The 23,696-nt window shown below is 34.1% G+C and overlaps 1 protein-coding gene and 1 pseudogene across 1 annotated transcript; one reads left to right on the top strand and one right to left on the bottom strand.

The window, feature by feature from the left end:
* The first annotated feature begins 1,046 nt into the window (after nt 1-1,046).
* LOC132643606 (ABC transporter G family member 15-like) lies at nt 1,047-9,130 on the top strand. Its single transcript, XM_060360074.1, has 9 exons — nt 1,047-1,485; nt 3,735-3,814; nt 4,325-4,786; nt 4,960-5,082; nt 6,005-6,133; nt 6,960-7,244; nt 7,547-7,816; nt 7,905-8,012; nt 8,545-9,130. Exons 1-9 carry the CDS (start codon nt 1,251-1,253, stop codon nt 8,902-8,904), a joined length of 2,052 nt encoding a protein of 683 aa, XP_060216057.1. The 5' UTR covers nt 1,047-1,250; the 3' UTR covers nt 8,905-9,130.
* A 3,054-nt stretch (nt 9,131-12,184) lies between these two features.
* Nucleotides 12,185-19,157, bottom strand: LOC132643607 (putative disease resistance RPP13-like protein 1; annotated as a pseudogene).
* Nucleotides 19,158-23,696: the final 4,539 nt, after the last annotated feature.

Raw genomic sequence — 23,696 nt, 5'->3', positions numbered from 1 at the left:
TCAGTCAAAAACAAAAAAATTTGCAAGTCAGAGTTTTGTAGCAAAGTTAGGCCTTAGCCAGAGTTTTGAATGAAAAACTCTCCCTGCAAGCAGAGTTTTGCATTCAAAATTGTGCCTGAGGCTTGAGAATCCAAACCTCTGTCTTGCGTTTTTTTTTTTTTTCACTGAGCTGGGATTCGAACCCAGAACCTTGAAATATTAGGTGGAGAACAAAAATTAAAGACCACCAATTTGAGGGACAAACATTAAAGACCAGTGCTTTTGAAGGGAAATCCGCACAAAAAAATGATCTCAAAAACTAGTTCAAAATGTAAGGATTATCCAAGATAAAGATCCAAGCACCTTTACCCACCTATGTGGGAACTCAACACAAACACCTTGGTTCAAGTTAGATATTTAACCTTTTATTATTTTCTGCCGTCTCAAACATCAATCATTTTGTCTATTAAATGTGTATAAAAATTTAAAAAATCATTTTCTTTTCCAAATATATCATTTAATGTTCTAACTGCGTAGTTTAATTAAATGAGACATGTAAATTGAAGTAAAAAGGCGCTAGGTTAGATAATTTTAAAAAGCATGCAAAAACCTTAAAAGATGTATGATGATTGATGAGTCTATATAAAGGAGGGAGTACATTTTTCTCTTCCTTTTTTGGTTTCTGTTTTCTTGTTCTACTTGTATCAGAGCGTTAATGCAAATATCAATGAGATATTATAACATGGAAAAAGTATCGTTAGATCCACCGTAGGACGTACCATCTTTTTCATTCATTAGTCTTGATCAGCATTAAATTTTCATTTAAAAATGTTGTTGCAAGCACACATCAAGGCAAATAATGGACCGAAGAATCAAGTAGGAAAATTATCTCATGAGTCATATCTCAAAAAATAAAATAATAAATTCATAGCTAGGCGGCAACAATCTATTTATTGCAACTGTAAACTGCATAAATTGTAGTAGTAGCAAATTGGACCCCATCACATTAATTGCCCTCACTTCCCACCTATCCCTTTGACATAAAAGCTTTGCCATAATGCCCATTATCTAACTCCAAAAAAAAACTTCAATACATATAGACACATAGATGCAAACATGTTTGAGTTGCACTTTTTGGAAGTTTATAAACTGAAAAAAAATATGTACTGATCATTAGAGTCATCATTTCATGACAAAGAAATCTTGTCATTATATATAGTTTAAAGGTTATTTGTTTTTTCTTGTTGTTTTAGAGAGTTCTTAATTTGGAGATGGATGGAATGGAGATAGAGGTAACAAGTGGTGATATTGAGAAAGGGGTATTGCATAATCAAGGAGTTGCATACTTAGTATGGGAAGATCTAACAGTAATGTTGCCAAATTTTGGGCATGGACCAACTAAGAAGTTGCTTCAAGGTCTAAGCGGTTATGCTGAACCTGGGAGAATTATGGCTATTATGGGTCCTTCTGGTTCTGGAAAATCCACACTTCTTGATACTTTAGCAGGTTTTCCTTTATTTCTTCTCTCTTTCACTCCCACTCACACTTCTTTGGAATATATATATATATTATAATGATGGTGTTTAAGTCAGTTTGTGTGCATGTGGATTAATTTATAGGGGATCTGTTACTCTTGCCAGCACATGTGCTAGTATCTGAGCTCTAAGTATTAGGCCGAATGAAAAAAAATAGTATTTGTTTCCTAGGATTTAACTCTGTTCTTTAGCCTCTGTTAGACACATCCTTGTGCCAACTTCTTTGGAATATATATTACAATGATAGTGTTTAAGTAAGTTTGTATGCACCTTGATCATTTTATCGAAGATCTGTTACTCTTGATAGCACAGGTGCTAGTAATCTACCCTATAAGTATTAGCAGACTGAAAAAAAAAATTAGTATATGTTTCGTAGGATTTAACTCTGATCTCCCATTATTTTCACCTAATTTCGCCTCTGTTAGACACACCCTTGTGCCCATTTCTTTGAAATATATATTATAATGATGGTGTTTAAGTCAGTTTGTGTGCACCTTGATTATTTTATCGGGGATCTATTACTCTTGCCAGCACATGTGCTAGTAATCTGCCCTCTAAGTATTACCCGAATGAAAAAAATCATGTCTATTTTCTAGGATTTAACTCTGATCTCCTATGATTTTCACTTAAGTTTGTCTCCGTTAGACACATCCTTGTACCCAACTTTTTGGATCATACTTATATATTATAATAATGTTGTTTAGATGAGTTTGGGTGCACCTTGATTGTCCTATCAGGAATCTATTACTCTCGCTAGCACAGTTGCCCTCTAATTATTAAGCCGAAAAAAATAATAATTGTTTCCTAGGATTTAACTTTGATCTCCCATAATTTTCACCTAAGTTAGTCTCCATTAGACATCCTTGTGCCCACTTCTTGGAATACGTTTGTGCTTTTTTGTTTGTTTGTTTGTTTTCCCTTTTTCACACTATTTTTCAAGAATGTCATCTTTTGGGGCTTTTTGTTGGGGTGTGTGTGGAGAATTCTACAATTTAGTTGAAGAATGAAATCCAATGCTCCTATTAGTTCTTGAGTATGTTTTATTTTTAACAGTTCCCTTTTTTCTTTTCTTGTGAAGGATCCCTGTTCACCTATGTTAACAAAATGTAAATATAGTTCATGTACACAGTAAAATGTGAAAGTAGGCTTTAATAGGGTAGATATATTGAAATTCGAAGAATAAACCTATGTATTATTGGGTTTATTATGCCAGATCTGTAATTAAAGGTCGGCAAGGTAGTTGGGCAGATGGAAAGTTAATTAAGCTCTGTGAATCTCTAGCCACATACTATGGGTTGAAAAAGACTTTTTTGGTTTCTAATTACCATTGACACACTAAGGTCTTCTATTCTATTGATCAGGCACATTTTTTTTTCTCCCATTATTTGGAAAATAAGAATATCGGATACCTGTATTTTCACATTTAATGATGTTGTTTTTGTAAGTGTAGTCACGTTATAGAAAATAAAAATGGACTTGGTGATCCAGACGGGATATGAAACTATGGATTATTCCAAGGTTTTCCTTGCAAGTTCCTATTGACTTGGTGATCCAGTGAGGAATATAAATTCATTTAATGCTGGAAATAATTCATAAAACTATGTAATGAATTCATGGAATAAAAGCTGAAGTTGGTTCGAATTTGATCATCTCCGGCAAGTCCGTGATTTGAACATTATGAGTTTGAGTTCGAAATTCTACCATAATCCGTTTGATTTAATCAGTTCAGAATATATTATTTGTACTTATTTAGTGTAAGTAATTTTTTTAAGGCATATACAGAGTTTGAGCGAATAAACCCGTAAATAAAATGAGTAGCATTAGTACTAAGTTGTGAATTTAGATCCAGTCAGGAAGTCACGTGCTCATCTCGCTTTTCGTTCATTTTCGCCACGAAAACATAGCCGCCATAATAAGAAGCAGGCGAAGCAGCTTTGTCACGATCCATTGGTTCATATAGAATCCATGTCCTAGGTGTATCAAAAGCTACGACTCTATAAGTTTCGCGTCTTCTTTTTTTGCGTGTCAAATCCCTATTCTTATCGAAGAGAAGGAACGAGAAAAACCGATCTGACTCTTGGATATCAGCACCAACTCAAGTACTCACTGAATTTATTGGTGAAAATAAAAAAGAGAGGAAAAGTAGATGATCATATTCACCTCTTAGTGAATTAATACATCTGCACAATTTGCTAAATCATGATTGGCTTTGGACTGCAGGTAGGCTGTCGACAAATGTGGTAATGACTGGAAATATCCTTCTCAACGGGAAGAAGAGGAGGTTGGATTATGGCGTTGTTGTAAGTTATTCTGATTTAATCTTTTCTTCCATACCACATGCTTGCTCGTAAAAAGTTGTCAAATCTTGAATGTCAATTTCTCAAGATTTACAACAAACAGTTACACGGTCAAACCTCTCTATAACGGTCATTCTTTATAATAATATTTCACTATAACATTCGAGTTTTCGTTGGAACCTATTTCAATGTTATATTATATTATATGTTCTGTATAACATCATTTTGCTATTGCAGCCCAAAAATATCTGAACAACGACACCGTTATAAAGAGGATTGCCTGTATGACTTTTTCTAGAAAGAACATAACACTTTCTATCATAATAATGTGACGGGTGAGCATGTTGAAGTTAAAGACCTTTTCCAAAGTGCTCAATAAAAAAAATAAGATTATTACATTGTTATCAGAAACTTTTTGTTGATAACCGATTTTGACGTGTAACAAGGATCCTAAATAAAATCAAAGGTGATTCTTCTTTAAGATCTTTTTGATGAACTGCCTGAATTTTACAGGCTTATGTTACTCAAGAGGATACACTGTTGGGAACTCTAACACCAAGAGAAACAATTACTTATTCAGCCCATCTTCGACTTCCAACTAGCATGACGAAAGAAGAGGTAAATGACATTGTGGAGGGGACAATAATGGAAATGGGGCTAGGTGATTGTGCTGATCGGTTGGTAGGAAATTGGCAATTAAGAGGAATAAGTGGTGGAGAGAAAAAGAGACTGGGCATTGCTCTTGAAATCCTTGTACGACCTCGTATACTTTTTCTTGATGAACCTACCACCGGTCTTGACAGTGCCTCAGCGTTCTTTGTTGTTCAAGCTCTTAAAAATATTTCACGTGATGGAAGAACGGTTATCTCGTCTATTCATCAGCCTAGTAGTGAAGTTTTCGCCTTGTTTGATGACCTCTTTCTGTTGTCTGGTGGAGAGGCTGTATATTTTGGAGAAGCAAAATTGGCAGTACAGGTAAGACGCGTAATAAAATTTGTATGATCTTTTATCTTAATAAAGGCGAGCGTATTGAAAATGTTACTTTCAAATTGGCATCTGCATTCTAGAAACTTGTTATTTTCTTTGTTAGAATTGTTCTTTCTGATGAGATTGAATTTAATATTTACACATTGTTATTGATTTTTCAGTTCTTTGCTGAATCGGGATTTCCATGTCCAAGTAGGAGAAATCCATCCGATCATTTCCTACGTTGTGTTAATTCGGACTTTGACGTCGTCACAGCCACACTGAAAGGCTCACAAAGACTTCGGGTATGACTACTGTTGACTGTTGAGACATAACATAATTAAGTGATAAGGGGTCTGTTCTTTCGGACTGCTTTAATTTTAGATAAGATGAGCACACACTTCAACAACTGCTACTATAGCTATGCAGTTTCCTGTTATGACCACTCTTGTTAGTCTTTTGTTATTTGTAATCAGTCTTCTATATCAGCTTTGACTTCAAAATTGAAGCTGGCTATTGATTCCCTTTAAGTGTCAGGATTTAGACTTGTTGATGCATTTCTCCCAATGAATTTGTGACATGAAGCACTGGCAAAGCCTTCAATATATGTTTACCGCGTTCTCAAAAATATATAGATTGAAAATTTTAAGATAAAAGTGCTCGAGGTGTTACTTCAGAACTATGATTCCAGATACACATACACTGAAAACCTATGGACTCAAGTGATGGATTTCTAGTTTTTCTGTTGGCATATAGAAAATCTTTATCCCAGTATAAGGTGGGATATCCCGGAACTAATTTTGGGATTAATTTTGTACCATGTTTGATATAAGGTATAAAATTATCCCAGGATAAATTTATACCTTCTACTAAACAAAGTATAAAATGAAGCCCATACTTAAAGATGGGATATCCCACTTTATCCCATTAGCCTTGGGATTATTTTATCTCACCTTTTAGATGGGATAAATTAGTCCCATGCTTATAATCCTGGGATTATAATACCAGGATAATTTTGTCCGCTTACTAAACGACCACATATGGTTTTACATGTCACAATCAGAACTTTTGCCAGTATAGTTTTACTTGCTCTTCTATCTTTGATACCATTTAATTTCTAATTCATACTAACAGTCATTTATCTTCCATGTTTTGGATCATATGTTGTTTATACTTTTCTCAAAAGCTTATGATGCTCAAGAGATAATCTTTGTTGTTGTTATGCAGGAAACACATAAAAGTGACTATTTAATGAACATGGCAACCGCAGAAATAAAAGAAACGCTTGCCAGCAAATATAAGCACTCAGCATATGCAGCAAGGGCCAGGTCACGGATGCGAGAACTCTTGGCCACTGTTAGTTCCTTTTCCCACTCTTCATATGTGATTTCCCCCCCTTTGTTTCACTGCTTTTTACACCTCGGAGATAACTGAAATTTATGCCACACAACCTGCAAAGTGAGAATGAGTGCTGTATTTTGATTTGCTTGTCTAATAAAACGCATAGCCATTTTATTTGTTAACAGACAACTCATTGAATGCTCTACACTGAAATGCTTCCAGCAAGCATGTATATTTTGAGACTCTAAATATAGTTAACATACATCTAAAGAATTACAATTCTGTTAACTTCTTAAGTATCACGGGGAAGAGTTCCAGTAGCTGTAGGAATAAAAAGTTTATCGCAAGTGTCAGTCCGTAGGATGAAAATCTTCAAGTGCTGGAAACCCTTGGAAATGTTGGTCAAATCATCGTGCAAAACATGCTGAAAAATTGTCTTACACATATCTGATAAGTGTTATTTGTGTGCAAAATTTCTCTGTTCTGGATGTGATTTGCTTTTCATGTTGGCTACTTTTCTCTTCTAAACTATTGAAATCTAAATTACTTAACTTGTGAGGTGATATTGAATGTTTCGTTTAGAATCAAGACCGCTCCCCATAAATGGAAAAGCAACTCTGGTTGTTGACATGCTGCAATAGCTAATAGAAAAAGGTGACAGGCAAGCTTCCATCAAGTATAGTTTGAAATTCTCAAAACATTAGCATTCTTCTAACTTTTTGCTGTTTAAACAATGAGCATTTGTCTAATGTTGATAAGTATCAAAGAAAAGAGTTCCTACAAGAAGTATGCACTAAATTGTTCAATTTAGAGGCTCCATAATGCATCATTTTGCTTGCAGCAAGGAGTTGAGATTGAAATAGTAAAAGGAAGTCAAGCTGGTTGGGGAAAGCAACTTTCGACATTGACACGGAGATCATTTGTAAACATGTCGAGAGACAAGGGATATTATTGGTCTCGCATAGTAATTTATATCATTGTAGCTATTGCAGTTGGTACCCTCTTCTATGATGTCGGCACCAGTTACACAGCAATATTGGCTCGGGGAGCTTGTGGTGGATTTGTCACGGGCTACATGACTTTCATGTCCATTGGAGGCTTTCCATCCTTCATAGAAGAAATGAAGGTAAACAACCGTTTATTACTATCTTTAATACTGAACACCAGTGAAGTATCCTAACACAAACACCTAGAGTACTCTTAATGAAAGGAGCTAGTCCTAAATTGCTTATCCTAGGCCATTTGTTGACTCTCAAAAATAAATTGAACTTCGACTAAATTGTTTTTCCAAATATAACTTATGTTCCTAATTTTGAGTTGAAGATAAATTTTATCTGACTTGCAAGTACAAGACATGACAGCTAATTTTGAGTCTTTTTGTTGTGAGTTTTAGAGCATTTTAGGACTGATACTATATCTCGTTTACAGGTTTTTACGAAAGAAAGGCTGAACGGGCACTATGGTGTTGGAGCATTCGTTTTGGCAAACTTTCTCTCATCATTTCCATTCTTAGTTGCAGTTTCACTCATCACTGGGACCATCACCTATTACATGGTGTTTCGGGCTAGATTCTTCCGTTATGTTTTTTTCTGCCTAAATCTTTTCGGTTGTATCGCTGTTGTTGAGAGCTGCATGATGATTGTGGCTGCACTTGTTCCAAACTTCTTAATGGGAATCATAACAGGAGCTGGTGTGCTTGTAAGTAACTACTGCTTAACACACTTCTCATCTTATTTTATCTACCAAACTTGTCTAAGTAATTACACTCTCGCATTGCTTTATACAGGGAATCATGATGATGACTGCTGGATTTTTCCGTTTGCTGCCAGATCTTCCCAAGCCAATTTGGCGCTATCCTATTTCGTTTATCGGTTATGGGGCATGGGGTTTACAGGTAACAACTAAAGCAGCATGTGATCTATTTTGCAACTTGTGGAAAATTTTTCTTAGTACCTATAGAGATTTTGATAAAATTTTATCAATGAATGTAGACTAAAGTCTGTTTGACCAAGCTTCTCCAAGGCCAAAAGTGTGCTTCTTAAAAAAAAAAAAAGTGCTTTCTTTTTCAGGTGAGGTGTTTGACCAAACTTTTTAAGGAGAAAAAAACTGTTTTTTTAAATAGAAGTAGGAGCTAACAAAAGTAGCTCTCTCCAAAAGTAATGTTTTTAAAACACTTTTGAGAAAATACACTTAGAAACAGTTTTTAAAAGCTTAACCAAATACTAATTCTTGCTCAAAAGTGTTTTAAATTTATTAGCTAAACACAAACTGCTTCTCGCCAAATGTACTTTTTGTAAAAGCACTTTTCAACCAAAAAAAAAAAAAACCTAATTTTAGAAGCTTGGCCAAACAGTTTAAAACAGATTCTATGTATTAAGAATAGTTTTGACGAGTTCATAGAAGATGACATATTGATACTATTGCAGGGATCATATAAGAATGATATGATTGGACTTGTATTTGATCCGCTAATTCCTGGCGGAGATAAACTAACAGGAGAATATGTCATCACGAATATGTTCAAATTGTCGTTGGATCATTCAAAGTGGTGGGATTTACTTGCATTATACGCCCTCATCGTGATGTACAGGCTTCTATTCTTTATCATTCTCAAGCTAAAAGAGAAAGCTACGCCATTTTTCCGATCAATGTATGCCAAGAGAACTATGCATCAACTCAAAAAGCGGCCGTCATTCAGGAGGAAACCATCTTTATCCCATTCAAAAAGGCAACATACTCTCAGGTCATTGTCTTCTCAAGAGGGTCTTAGTTCTCCAATCCCATAGAACTATATATCAAAGATGCTATCATCTGATTACTGTTAATAATATCTCATTAGTTCATAAGATTAAACTTAATTGTCCTTGAGGTTTCATTTGTTGAACCATGACAATAAATTTGCTTCCATTATAGAGCCAGACAAATTGCTGTATCATCATCAGATATATATACATACAAGAGAAGTGTCCCTTCTTTTGCTGTTACCTAAATTGGAATTACTATTTCTTGATATTTTAGTTGTGTTGTTGCTTTTCTAACCTTCTGTCCTGCTTTAGCTCATGGTATTGGAAAATGTGACTATATTTTTGGAAATTTTTGTACATATATATTTCAATCTTCTGAAATTATATTTCAGTAAATCAAAGTTTTGGTACCACTTAGATGCACAGATTTATCGTTGTTGGTTGTGGAATACAATGCACTAAAGCCAACATTTATAGCACATGCTAGCAGATAATATACTATGCCTTCTATTTGATACCACTGGGGTGTGGTAGGATGGTTGAAATTCTTCCATCCTTAGGTTCAAGCACTATTAATAGAGAACTTTTCTATAAGAAGTGTTTGTTTTTTCTTAGTGGACTTAACGATGTGAATCTAAAATAGTTCTTAGTGGACTTTAACGATGTGAATCTAAAATAGTTTGACCAGTGGACTTTGTATATGACAAGGTTAAAAAGAAATCTCCTCTAATTTCTAATAATGGGACTTCCCTAGTTAGCTCGCTAATTAAGGGATTTATGAGAAGCTTACTTTGTCTTGATTCTTTGATATCAGTTTAATCTATTTCCCTTGCCTTTTTTTGCCGATCTTTTAAATTCGCCATCTATTTTATTGGTTTATGGGTACATTTTATTAGTAGAATTGAACTCATGCATAGGGGTGTACATGGACAGGGTTGGTTCGGATTTTTTAAAGACCAAACCAAACCAATTGCATCGGGTTTTTAAATCTATACACCAAACCAAACCAACAAAAGTCGGGGTTTTCAACCTCGGGTTTTCTCGGTTTTTTCGGATTGCTAGGGTATTTCGGGTTTTTCGGGTTTTTCCCGGTAAAGTCTTCATACAAAACATATAACTTGTACTTCAAATATTTCTTTAGTCCTAGTAAGATACGACTATCTAATTAAGATATTTATTAAGAAAATAACACAAAACGTGATGAGAGATGACATTGTACTAAAATATTCAACGAAAAAAATTAATGAAATTGCATAAAATAAAATTTTCATAATCTAAAAGTACTAAGTCATGCTACAATAAATACAACTAATTTATAAGGCATGTAGAAAATGATCATAATCTTAGGGGTCGTTTGGTTCAAAATCAAATTACGCTGGGATAAGTTATGCTGGGATTAATTACGTTGGGATAAGTTATGCTGGGACTAGTTATTCTGGAGTTATTTTTTATTGACTGTTTGGTATGTTGGACTAAAAGTATTATACATTGGATATTCCACCCTGTGGCAGGTATAAGTTATCCCAGCACTATTTTTACTCCTGGGATAACTTATCCCATGATTACTAACCAAACGAGGGATAAGAAATTGCTAAATTCTTATCCCAGGACTATTTATGTTTATCCTTCATACCAAACGACCCCTTAAAGTACTACGTCATGCTAAAATATGTACGACTAATAAGTATTAATTACATGATTAGATATTAAAGAAAAAAATAAAATTAAGTTATGTATTTTCACTTTCTAAACTAATATAAAACTAAAGAATAGATATCAAAATTATTGTCATTCCAGTGTTAGATATGAATTTCTTCTGTTAGCATTAGTATTGATTTGATTTTTGTTGAGTTTTATTTGAGTTACTAATAACATTGAGCTATAAAACTTATTAAACCATTCAAAATTCTAATTCCAAGTTTGAAATAATATGTTAAAAGACAAAAAACTATGAAAAAGTTAAAGAAACATTTATAAATTACATTATAAATAAATATTTCTATGTATAAAATATGTTTGAAATTTTAATAAATGTAATGTCGGGTTGGTTTGATTCGGTTTGACTTTTTTTAGCTAAAACCAAACCAATAGTGTTCGGGTTTTTCTTTTTAAAACCAAACCAAGTCAAATCAAACCATTAGGCGGGTTTTTTTCTCAGTTTGGTTCGAATTATCGGTTTGGTGCGATTTGTCGGTTTGCTTTGTACACCCCTACTCATGCATATGCGCCCAACAAAAAAGCCCAATGCTCATACACCAGTGTCTCATGTTATACAAAATCCCAAAAAGGAAAAAAAAAAAAAAAAAAACACAAAAAATGGGACTCATACATATGCGCCTCAAATTTCAAGATAAAAAAACACAATGCTCATATACAGGTGTCTCATATCATATAAAACTCCAAAAAAAAGAAAAAAGAATACAAAAATACTCATACATATGCACCTCATATATACAAAAAATGCGACTCATACATATGCGCTTCATGTTTCAAGACAAAAAAGGACAATGCTCATGCACAGGTGTCTGAACTTTACAAGCCAACCTCAAAAATCACATGATCTACTGCCATAATAATTGCTGAAATTACAAAAACAAATAACGCTTGACTTCGAAATTAGTTAATAATAGTTAATAACTTCGAAATTAATCAATAACTACATTTTAAAACTCTGAAAAATCAATTTCGCATATAATATAACCCTAAATGGCTGCACATTTTTCAACTTCGTTTCAAATTGATTCAACAACAGAAAAACATTACAAAAAATTTAGTCGCTGGTTAAAAACCGTAATCGCAGGCTAAATCCCCAATGATCACATATAAAACCACATTACAAGCTACTAAATTCAAAATAACAAGTAACCTACATTACAAAATTGTACCTTCAATTTGCAGAAGATCAACTTGCAAAAGAATCAAAACAACTGAATACAAATGTTAGCAACGACGATGTAACTTCACACAAACAAAAACGTAAAATAATGATATCAGCTTCAAAAGTAAAAAAAAGACAAAGTTGTCTTTTTACACCATTTTAAAATCAAAAGCAGGTAACGGTACAAAATAAAATTTCCGCCGGGTATTACTTAAATGACGCCACCAAAATAGGCGCCACATGAAATTTTTACAAATAGTTCTCATCCGGCTAACCGTAACTATCATCGATAGGTAATTAATGTATAACAAAAGTATGATTAATTAATAATTAGTATATAATATATAGTACAGATTAATTATATAGAGACTAATTTCTGGACACATGCGTTGCACGTGTTTTCATGTTCCTCAGTACAAATTCTTCAAAACAGTATAGAGAGTATTAAATCGTGTTTATAATGAGTAACATAAATTTCAAAGGAGAAAATTACAAGCTCAAGTTGATAAACAATATGAATCATATTGATAATCCAAACATAAATTAATTGAAATGACCAGACTCAAAACACTCAAAAACAAGCTATGCCTATCCAAGAACCAGATTGCAAGTCAACAAATTTCGCCACATGTCAGTAAAAAATGAACTAAACTGGAAAAGAAAAAAAGAATAAAGCAAAACAATAGGTAGAACACAAAACATTAGAAGATAAGTAAATTGCATACCCCAAAAATCGGGTGATGAATTCTCCTGACATCTTTCAAATCCCAGTACTCCAAACTGCCTAAAACATGATAAACAATCATTAATTAGTCATTAATTTTCACAATTCAACGCGATGAAGCACAAAAAGGTAACTTTTCTGTTTAGAAAAATGTGTAGCCATATCAAACATATCTACAGGGCGGACAAAGTCTACATCACATATTATAAATTCAAAATACAAGAGCGTCGTCAGCCGATCAAAAGAACTTAGAGCAGAATTTGCTAAGGCATTACTTGTTAGAAGCAATTTTGATTCATCAGTGCTTGAGAATAAATTTCCAGGATTCTCATCTGTTACATTGTTGCATAAGCTGACTAACTTGTGACCGAAGAATCCCAGTTTTACACAGTATTGTTTCCAAAGAAGCATGGTCATCACCAGGCTCAAGATGTACATACTCTCAGAGGCGGAGCCAGCTTATGTCCAGGGGGATCCGAACCCCCTTGGCGAAAAATTACAGTGTATTTTCAAAGTTAAAATTATTTTATTATGTATATATAGTAGATGTTGAACCCCTTTCGTTTATTTACCTTTTAGAATTTTTGAACCCCCTACATGAAAATCCTGGCTCCGCCACTGCATACTCTTCAACTCCAAATTCGTAGCTGAGTCACTGTTTCTTCATCATCAATCCTCTAATTGGTCAGTGTTAACATCCTCGATAACCAATCTGTCATTTATAACCAAAAGAGATTAGTTATCGCTGCTCAAAGAGTCAAAGTAATCCCATAAACCAGGAAAATCTTGACCAATTGATGAATGATGTAATAACCTCTAACTACAGAATGGGAGTAGACCACCAGATAGCATATTGACATAATTCAAAGCAACAAGTTCCCAGAAAAAGAAAAAAATTTACGAAGTGTGAAGGAAAACGCAAAGCTCCAATCTGTTACAACCATAACAAAATCTGCACTTGATAGAATTATATAGTATCAAACTAACTAATAAATGGCCCATAAGAGAAGTCATAAAGTACCATACTACTCCCTGATTTCCGGAGCTGATTTCTTTTCCCTTGATAACTTTTGCAAACTCCACCACCTTTTGATGGAGTAGTAGGATAGAGCTCCCTTCTTTTATCGTCATTTTTTCTATAGATCTTGCTGTTTTACGGATTTTGGCCTTCCGTTATAAATTTAGCAAGATCCTATCCTTAATTATCATCTCCTTGTTTCAACCTTACATGCCCAAACAATTTGTCACAAACAAGTCAACAGACCCAAACCGATTCACCCAACAAGCTATTGATTAGGAAAGTCTGCCATTGGAAGCCATAAAGTTGCAAAAGAAATACTCAAAATCATATCTAAGGTCATTTTACATCATGCAGGAACAGTAAAGAAACAGTAGTTAGTATGTAAATTAGCAAAATATACGTATTATGTTGAATTGATTTAGGATAATTTCTGCATAAAAGATGTTTTGGGCTGAAATCTTGAGTTTCTAGTCTTAGTTGTTCTTTGTTTTTTTTTTGAGGCTGGGGAGGAGGAGAAAATGAAGCAATGCTGTTAAGTTAATTTACATATGAACTATCAAATTCAAGGCACTAGATCCTTTTAAGTTCCTAAGATATTCTATAGAAAAGGATATCCGAGAATAAGGTTCTGCAGAACACCAATACATTATAGGTACCTAAATCTAAAAAACTCACCAAATCAATCAAATGCTTGTTCTGTAGCAACAACACTATTATCTGGTATGCATGTCATAGTTGTGCAATTCTTTCATCCAAGAAACAACACATTTTAGAGAGCTCCATAACATTATCACTGATATATGTACATTCTGTTATATCAACTTCCCCATATCCTCACTGCCACAGACTCTTTTAGATTGTTCAACCAAGCAGGTAAGTGTAAGTCCTCGTAGTTCAGATGATAGTCTTCAAGTTTTTGAAAAGAAGTTCCATTCTCCTTCAGTGGAACATCCAAATGGTGTTATGTTTTTGCTAGTTTCTAATTCATGTCCATTTCAGTATCTCCAAACTCAACCAAAGACAGAAAACTCTAAGAAAAAACCTGACGGAAAGGTCAGTATGCTAATGAGAAGGCATAGTACATAAACAGGCTCTCAAAATTGGCCTCAGCTGGCAAGTATGCCCTCCAACTTTGAGTGTGCACGAGTAGGCACCTCAACTTGTCTCCACTCTGTCAGTTGAACACTCCAACTTACAAAATGATCATCTAGACACCTCCATAATTTGTGTATCACGTCAGCATTTGTGTTTACATGTTCAACTTTATACAAGCTGAGGTGCTTACTTGTGCACGCCCAAAGTTCGAGGTCATACTTGCCAACTGAGGTCAAGTTTGAGGGTCTGTTTATGTATTATGCCTAATGAGAAACTCCAAAGATGCAATATAGAACATTACTTATCTTTTGCATTTTTGCAGATTGACAAAACTTTTTCTTTTCTACAAAGGAATGAACTAGAATTAAAATAATTGATTTGGACATAGAAGCTACAAACAACAGCTTCAAATTTGTAGCTAGCATCCATTATAACAATATATCCAGAATGAATCTCACAGAAAATATACATCTAATATATACAGATAGAGACACACACAATGACACAATATATGTGCGCGTATGAGTGTATTTATGTAAATTTCACTAATATGCAGGTGTTGAAGAGAAATGAGGCCTAGAAGAATACCTTTTCTCAGTCATGACTGTATCTTATGGAATTGTTCAATATGTAGAGTTTCCAGAGAGATGAGGCTTTCCAGAGTTTTGCTGTTTAGTGTTCTCAGGTTGCTTGACTCAAGTCTTCAAAATTTTACTATGCAGTTCCCCAACCTCGTCGCTATCATTTTCCCCAATAACTAATTCTCTCAGACTGAGGAGTTCCTGTAAACGCCACTTCTTTTGTCCATTCAGGGTTTATTGCAATTGACAACACAAAGCTTTCTAACTGAAGGGCAAACCCCCTTCTGGAAAGAATCAATTTCTGGACAATCACATGTCACCAATTTCTCAAGATATGGACAATCACATGTCTACCTAAGTTCTGGAAGCACCTTTAAATTGGGAGCAACCAAACCTCCTAGCGGAAATGGCCTCAGACTCTTGCTTTTGTGTTGAGTGTTGATCACCGTTCAAGACTTTCACACTCTGAAATCCTTAAGCCCGGTTGGAATTAAAAGCCTTCTAGGCTTCAGGCGGTTACTAACCTTGAGATGAGTAACTGAGAAGTCATGGAGATTATCGCACTGATTAAGTTGGCAGTGATCCTCCAAGATGAGTTCCTGACATTTCCAAATATTCAACATTTTTAAAGAACAAAGCTTTTCTGGTAACTTTCCAATCAACTTTGGACAATCATTAATGAAAAGATACTCAAGTTTAGGGAACTCTCCTTTCCCTAACACATGCCATTCCTTCCACTCCGGCATACAATTAAATTTGAGTTCCACTAGAGATTGAAATGGCTCTTTTGAAGACTCACTTCCATAGAATTCTTCAGTCACTTTTGATATTCCATGCATCCCTTGAATGATAAGGAATTTCAGAGAAGGAAGTTGTCCTAATGCTGGCAACGAATCACAGTTATTGCAGTTCTCGAGAGACAAGTTCACCAGCTTACAAAATGATTGATCTCCTAACCAATTTGGAAATTTTGTTCCTCGATATCCACCTATTTTGAGCTCCTTTATCTTCGTACTTGGGCTCATCTTATCGAGTATGTCTCGCTCAACTTGTGAATCATCAGGTTCCATCTAACTCCACTCAAACGATAGTTCTTCAAGGTGCTCTTTGTTGCTCAATATTGCCTTGGCAGCCTCCTTCCCATTGCCAACATTTTGCAGCTCTAAGATTGATAATGACCCATGGAGGTTGTGGAAGTCACCCAACTCTTCAATCCCCATACCATCACATCCACCTATAACACACTTAGCTCCTAATAAAACATTGATAAATTTCAACTTGCTTTCTTCTAGCCGCATTTTTAAGAGAGGAGAGGCTCAGATATCAAGATAACACAAGCTGATCAAATTTTCCATCTTTGATGGTAATGCAACAAGATATTGACAATGTGACAACAACAATGTTTGTAAGTTATATAGCACACAAGTTGAAGCGGGCAACTCTATTAGATGAGCATAAGAAAGGTCCAGAAATCTTAACTGATTCAGTTTGATGAACAAGATATCAGGTAGCTCGGTGATATAATAGTTAGACAATGATAACACTCTCAAGGATACCAGCTTTGGAAATATATTGTGTAGCACTTCCTTGTCCAGATGAAACCAATTAAACATAGATTGATTTACTGGTAGCAACGTCCTCAATTGCTCTAGGTTGTAGAGGAGTTTAAATTTCTCAAACTTTTCATGGTATTTCATAGAGTAAGATAGATGTTGAGCCCTTTCCAACAAATGAGATCCTTGGAGATCTTCCAACCAAAGACAGAGATTCGAGGACACAAATTGTGCCAAATCATTAACAAGGTCATGCATCATGAATTTCTTGGACTCCTGTTCGATTAACAACCTTGATAACAATTCAAGAAAATACCTGTTGCCTGTATCTTCAATTGTTTTATCTGTTTGAAGTTGTTTCACAAGACCATTAGCAATCCACAATTGAACAACATATTCTCTATCAAACGCAAAATCTTTAGGAAATATTGCACAGTAGGCGAAACAACGCTTCAAATTCTGGGTAAGATCATTGTAGCTCAGTTGTAATGCAGGTAATATGCCTGCCGAAGAAATTAGTGATTGCTCCCATATTCCACTTCGCAAAACAACTCTCCACTCTTCAATCCCTGATTTTAGACGTAAGAGACCGGCTACTGCCTTTAGAGCTAAAGGCAACCCTTTGCACTTGTCTGTAATTCTTTTACCAACTTCTTGAAGTTTTGGATGTTCACGGAGTTCTTTATTCTTAAATGCGTGCCTCTCGAACAAACTCCAAGATTCCTCACTTGATAGAGTCTTCAAATACATCGGCTCAGTGTCCATCATCAAGGCAACACTATCCTTACACGTCATCACAATGACCTTGCTTCCTATTTCTCCTTGCACAAAAGTACTCTTCAAGTCAACCCAGTCAATATAGTTGTCGTGCCAAATATCATCTAAAACAAAAAGAAACTTTTTCCCTTTTATTTGTTTCCTCAGCTTGATTTGCATTTGATTAAGATCGTCATCAGCAATTGAGCCTGATGAACCAATCTCTTCCAGTAGTGTTTTTGTAACTTTGAGAACATCATATTGTTCAGAAACACATACCCAAGCTGTCAAATCAAAATGGTTTTGCACCCTTGGATCATTGTAAACAACTTTAGCAAGAGTAGTCTTGCCAAGCCCACCCAAGCCAACAATAGTAATTACACTTGGTTTTTCACCATCTATATCAACAGAAAGTAGGCGATTAACCAATTGCTCAATTTCATTTTTCCTCCCATACACAGCAGATTCATCAACTATAGATGTCGTAGGGTGTCGCTTAGGAGTTTCATGTTTACTCGAACCAGAGTTTCCCAGCAGGCGAAGGTTACCAATTTGTGCTTCCAAGGCTTTCAGGGTATGAAGGATATCTTCGACCCTGGGCATTATGTTATCAAGAAATTGATCACTCACCAGGCTAGTTTCTCCCGAGTATTGATGCTGAGCTTCCACTTTGTTGGAAAAAATAATTCAAAGTTGCAGGAAATCAAGATCGGTTAGGATTTGATATTTTAATTTATGTCTAGTTAGAATTTATATGAGAATAGGTTTTCCTATTTTAAGTCAAGTAGGTTTCGTACTATTATAAATAAAGATGTTGCTAGCTACTTTGATAGAGTGATTGAGTTTATGAATAAAATACTTTCTTCCACACCTTGAGCTTGAGAACTTGATAGTTGATCTCTTCCAGTAAGTTTTCTGCATCGTCCACAGCATCTTGGAGCTCACTTAGCCACTCAGTTTCGTATCGATTTGATGTCTGTAACTTGTTATCCAGCACTGCTTGAAGGCCCAACAGAGTCATCCTCAGCTTGTTGAAAAGGCTAAGATCTTGTTTCCGTTTCTGAAAAATATTATTCAGCCAATCGCCACGAGGAGCCAGACGATCAAAGATCATGTTCAAGGCTGAGGAGAGAAAAGAACCTCCAACTGCTAGGCCAATATCCATTTCACAGTAACACTGTTTACTCTGCTCAACTGCTCAGCAAAGCAGAGAATGAAGGCCATGCCACCATGTTTAATGGGAGAATTATTGCTAATTGAAAAATATTATGGTAAAGACGTGTTCCTCAGCAATATCATCATGACTCTAAAAGTCATGTTTGGACTCTTGGAGCAATATAAATGGGACTTGTAGTGGGGTCCTAACTCCTAAGCTAAGTAACTCTTTTTTTTTTTTTTTTTGGTGTAATACATGAACAGGTCTTGAACTTGTTCAAAAAATTTCATTTGGATACCTCAACTGAAATTTGTACCATTTAAACCCTTTGAGAAGACGTTTTATGTGTCACTTAAATACTTAGCGGTGTAAGTCTCACTCACATCTCATAGGAGTGTGAACAAATATATAATGCTTACTAAAGTGGGTCCCTAAGGACACTTATAAACTGGAAAACAAACCAAAAATATAATTTTTTTATTTTTTTTTATTTTTTGTGAATTGCACGCACTTATTGTGTCTAGATGCATTAATTTTGTGTCCAAGTGACACAATAAACGTCTTCTTGGAGGGTTCAGGTGGTACGGAACTCAGTTAGAGTGTCCAGTTTGTATTTCTCTATTATTTTTTGGTATTGCCATTAAATTAGGTTACAAATTTATAAAATTGAATACAAGCAACCATTGGAACAAATGTTTCAATAAATTTGAAATTACGTATTTGATAAAAGTATTTATTTCTTAAAGTACATGAATATGAAATGAATTTGAAGAATTTACAAGTTTCATCTTCATTACTATATATAATAAGTGGCAATGTAATGAATTTTGTAGGCCTTAGTTAGTTCTCAACTTTCTTGTTGGAGAGTTTGCTAACCAAATGGTTTGCAATTTCAATTTTGCCCTTGTATTTGATTTTTATTGCATATATATTAAAGTATATTTTCAATAAATCTAGACACTTCCAAACTTATTTTGGTAATACATGATCCCTCAAATTAACTTTTTGTTACTATTATATATAAGAGCAAATGTGGGGATTTTTGTAGTCCTCACAATAATTTTCAAAATTTTTAAAAACTTTTTAATTAACTACTTTTAGGTCCTAATCTTATTTATTTAAGTCAATTTTTTTGCTTTTTATTTTTAAGGTCTACTTTTCAAAAGCTATCGAACCTGGGGACTTTTGTAGTCCTCACAATAATTTTCAAAATTTTTAAAACTTTTTAGTTAATTACTTTTAGGTCCTAATCTTATTTATGTAAGTCAATTTTTTTATTTTTTTATTTTTAAGGTCTACTTTTCAAAAACTATCGAACCTCCTACCTCATTTTTCATGTTCTTTGGTTTTCTGGTTGGTGCTTGATATTTGCATTTGAGCCCAATTAATCTAAATAATTCGCACTGTATCGCGCTTATCGGGAGGAGCCTTCCTCCAAAGATTTTTTCCATATCCATGTTCGAACCCCTAATCCCTAATTAAGAGAGAATCAGCTCCATCCGCTGCACAAGTTAAAGTACGTATTTGTCTTAAAAGTTCATTAACTATGTATAGATTATTTATTTGGAACTAAATAACTTCAGAAAATTAGGATACATAAGTTATAAATGTCAAATTCTGGCTCGACATTTGATTTGAAGTAAATAATTTCATCAAAATGGAAGTTAAAATATTAAAGGAGTGGAATGAAAATTTTGCTTTCATATAACTACCCACTTGCGGGACTACAATGGGTATATGATTGTTGTTGTTATTGTACACTTGTACTAACACAAATTATATTTTCTTTAGTTAAAATATCTACTTTTATATCTTGAGTTTGGGCCCGGGCTCAGCACGGGCCTCACATAACTAGTTTGGTTTATACGTTTTAATCTTTTGATAAATAAAATCTAGAATACATGAAATTATTCATTGTCTTCTTTTTATGAAAGAGCTCACTTTGAAGAATTATTTGGCCTATAAATAGTTCTTATTTTTCTTTGACAAGGCAAGCAATACACAAACAATTTTCCTTTGAAATAGTTGAGAGATATTGATCAAAAAGTGAAATCACATATTCAAAAATAGAATAGAAACGTTCTTGAATGCTACTTGTTGTGTGGCTTTATTGAATTCCGAAGATAGAGTTGTTATTTATTCTTCTGTTTTCTTGTGGAGAGACTCCAACTATCTTCAACAAACGACTCGACGTGCCTTTAAGCCAAGCAAGTCCCAATTTATGTCTCTAATAGTATTATCATCCGTGTTCTAACAATTTGAAGATAGTTGTCCTTATGAGTTGAGCAGCAAATACACACATTAGAGTGGATATGGATACTGATGATTCAATTGGTATGGTTGAATACATTGGGATAAAACTTGTCACATATCAGATGACATGAAATGCTTTAAAAAAAATCTATGAAATAGTGGGGAATATGATAGAGTCAATATATATATGAAAAATCTATCATGTGGAAAAGTGATGGGAGATATGCTAAAGTCATTATATATCTCTATGAAATTCTACCATATGGAAAAGTAAAAATAAAAATAAAAATCAAGGACTATACATTATGACTTGAGACGTTATCTCAAAGATGTAGGGTCCATCAAAATCATCTATATTTTTTTCATAGAAGAATCTTGAAGATTTTTTGAGGTCTTGTTATTCTATTAGTGGGGAGTTACCAAACATAGTTTGTTGTTGTATAGAACTCAAATATTTGTAATCAAGTGTCGCAGAAATTCAAAGTTTCAAGGTATTTTGCTGACTTTGACTGTGGAGGTGACCAAATAGACAACATCAAAGACATAATCAAAAGGAAAGTTATCAATGAAATTTGGGTTCTATATTCTAAACTCAATTCTCTATTTATTCTCCTATTACGATTTTTCGTGAAATCTAATGCTAGGTAGATGATCCTTTTTGTGATAATCTTGAATGGTGCACACGATTAGAGACAACATATGATTTCTTTGAAGAAAAGAAATGCAAATTGACGCGCGCGCGCGCACACACACACACACACACACATATATATATATATATATATATTCTGCATGCAAAATTGTAAATTATGATATCGATTCCGTTATAGTTTGAAGGTCTTTTCATGAATTTATATGATGAATTTGGTGCATTATAATCAGCAATAATGTGATTTTTGAGTTCCAGACGATGGGAAAGCTCTTGGAATATTGAAAATATGAACCCCAGAAAATTCTTAGTGGATACATTGAACAAGTCCGGTATTGATGATGACTAGTTGATGAAATACAACTTTATAGTAATACCTTCTACTTGAGAAGAAATTGTTTGGATTAGAAGTATTATGCTAGATATTCCTATATGGAGTAAGTCGGTGCCATCTTTTTTGACTATCTATTGTGATAATAAAGCTGCTATATTTTGGACTTCAATTGATTGTTACAACAACAAGTCAAGACAAGTTCATCTCAAACACAATCACATGAGAAAATTATCGGAGGATGATATAATTTCCCTTCAATATGTGAAGTCTAGGTTCAATTTAGCAATTTTTTTTTTGTCTAAATTTAGACAAATAGTTGGTGTTGAAAATTTGTAAAGGAATGGGAATAAAGCTGGTTGAAAATTAATTGCACTTCATGAAAACCCTTCCTAATGGTTAAATCTTAGGTTCAAAGCGAAAAGCAAGTAAAGTTATAATTATGGAGCACATCAATGAAGCTTCCATTTACTAAAACAGTGAGCAGATATGGACAGGTTGAGATTCTATTATCTTAATAAATCTATAAGACCGTTCTTGGTTTGAGTTAGTAAGAACACTCTCGATAGATTTACCGATATTCCTACTAAAGATGAGGACGAGATTATATTCTTTTAATAAGTCTATAAATCGGTTTCGGTTGGAGTGTGTAGGAAGAGATTTACCGACACTTTGCTGTAAAAAGAGGATGAGATTAAAGTCTCTTCATGAATTCATAGACTATTTGGTCGGATTATGCATACTCTTGATGAATTTACCCCGCTGAGTGCGAAGTGGAGGCCGCATCAATAAGATTTTACCAGAAAAATTTAAAGCACTTTGATAAAAGGATTCAGGAAACATGACCGTTAGGTGTCAAAAGATTTCGATTTTCCCTGGAACATAGTAATGTACGTGAGATACTTTCTACTTCATTCAATGAACTACTTAGTTCAAGATTTGTTCACTAAGTAATCAATGATTTAGAAATTCTTCAGTAGCTAATGGTTCAAGTCCAAAAGACACTATTATTGATCCAAGTTACTACATTCATGTCTCGTATATTTTCAAAATTTCTTGAAACATTTGGGGATTGTTGGAACAAGTGTTCCAAAAAATTTGAAATAACATATTTGATAAAAATATTTATTTCTTAAATTAAATGAATATGAAATGAATTTGAAGAATTCATAAGTTTCATCGTCATTTAGTTTATACTTTTTAATCTTTTGACAAGTACATTTTGATTTCAAGAATGCATGAACTTATTCATTTTCTTCTTTTAATAAAAAAGCTCACTTTGCAAGAATTATTTGACCTATAAATAGTTCTTATAATTTTTCTTTGAAAAGAAAAGCAATCCCCAGACACTTTTCCTTTGAAATAGTTGAAAGACATTGATCAAAAGGTAAAATCACATATTCAAGAATAGAAGAGCAACATTCTTGAATGTTACTTCTTGTGTGGCTTTGTTGAATCCCGAAGATAGAGTTGTTATTTATTCTTCTGTTTGTTCGTGGGAGAAACTCCAACTATCTCAAGAAACGTCTTGACTTGCGTCTAAGTCAAGTAAATCATGTTTTATGTCTCTAATATTGTTATCATCTGTGTTCTGACAACAACTTTGTTGGAAGTCAGGTTCTTATCAGCAGTGGACATCCAACTTTCTATTTTGTTGCCTTGTCTCTTTTGAAATGATAAAGTTTTCATCTTAGAATGTTTTACTCTTTTCTAATGAATGTCTCAAAATTGTTTTATCTCCATAGAAGAAGAAGAAGAAGAAGAAAAAAAGGATCTACTCTTTCTATTCACCCTCAATCTCAAGTTATACTTCCTCCATCTCAAAATAGTTGTTGAC

The sequence above is a fragment of the Lycium barbarum genome, chromosome 6 (assembly GCF_019175385.1).
Source record: "Lycium barbarum isolate Lr01 chromosome 6, ASM1917538v2, whole genome shotgun sequence".
Taxonomy (NCBI): domain Eukaryota; kingdom Viridiplantae; phylum Streptophyta; class Magnoliopsida; order Solanales; family Solanaceae; genus Lycium; species Lycium barbarum.
This window is presented reverse-complemented; position numbering and strand designations above follow the sequence as displayed.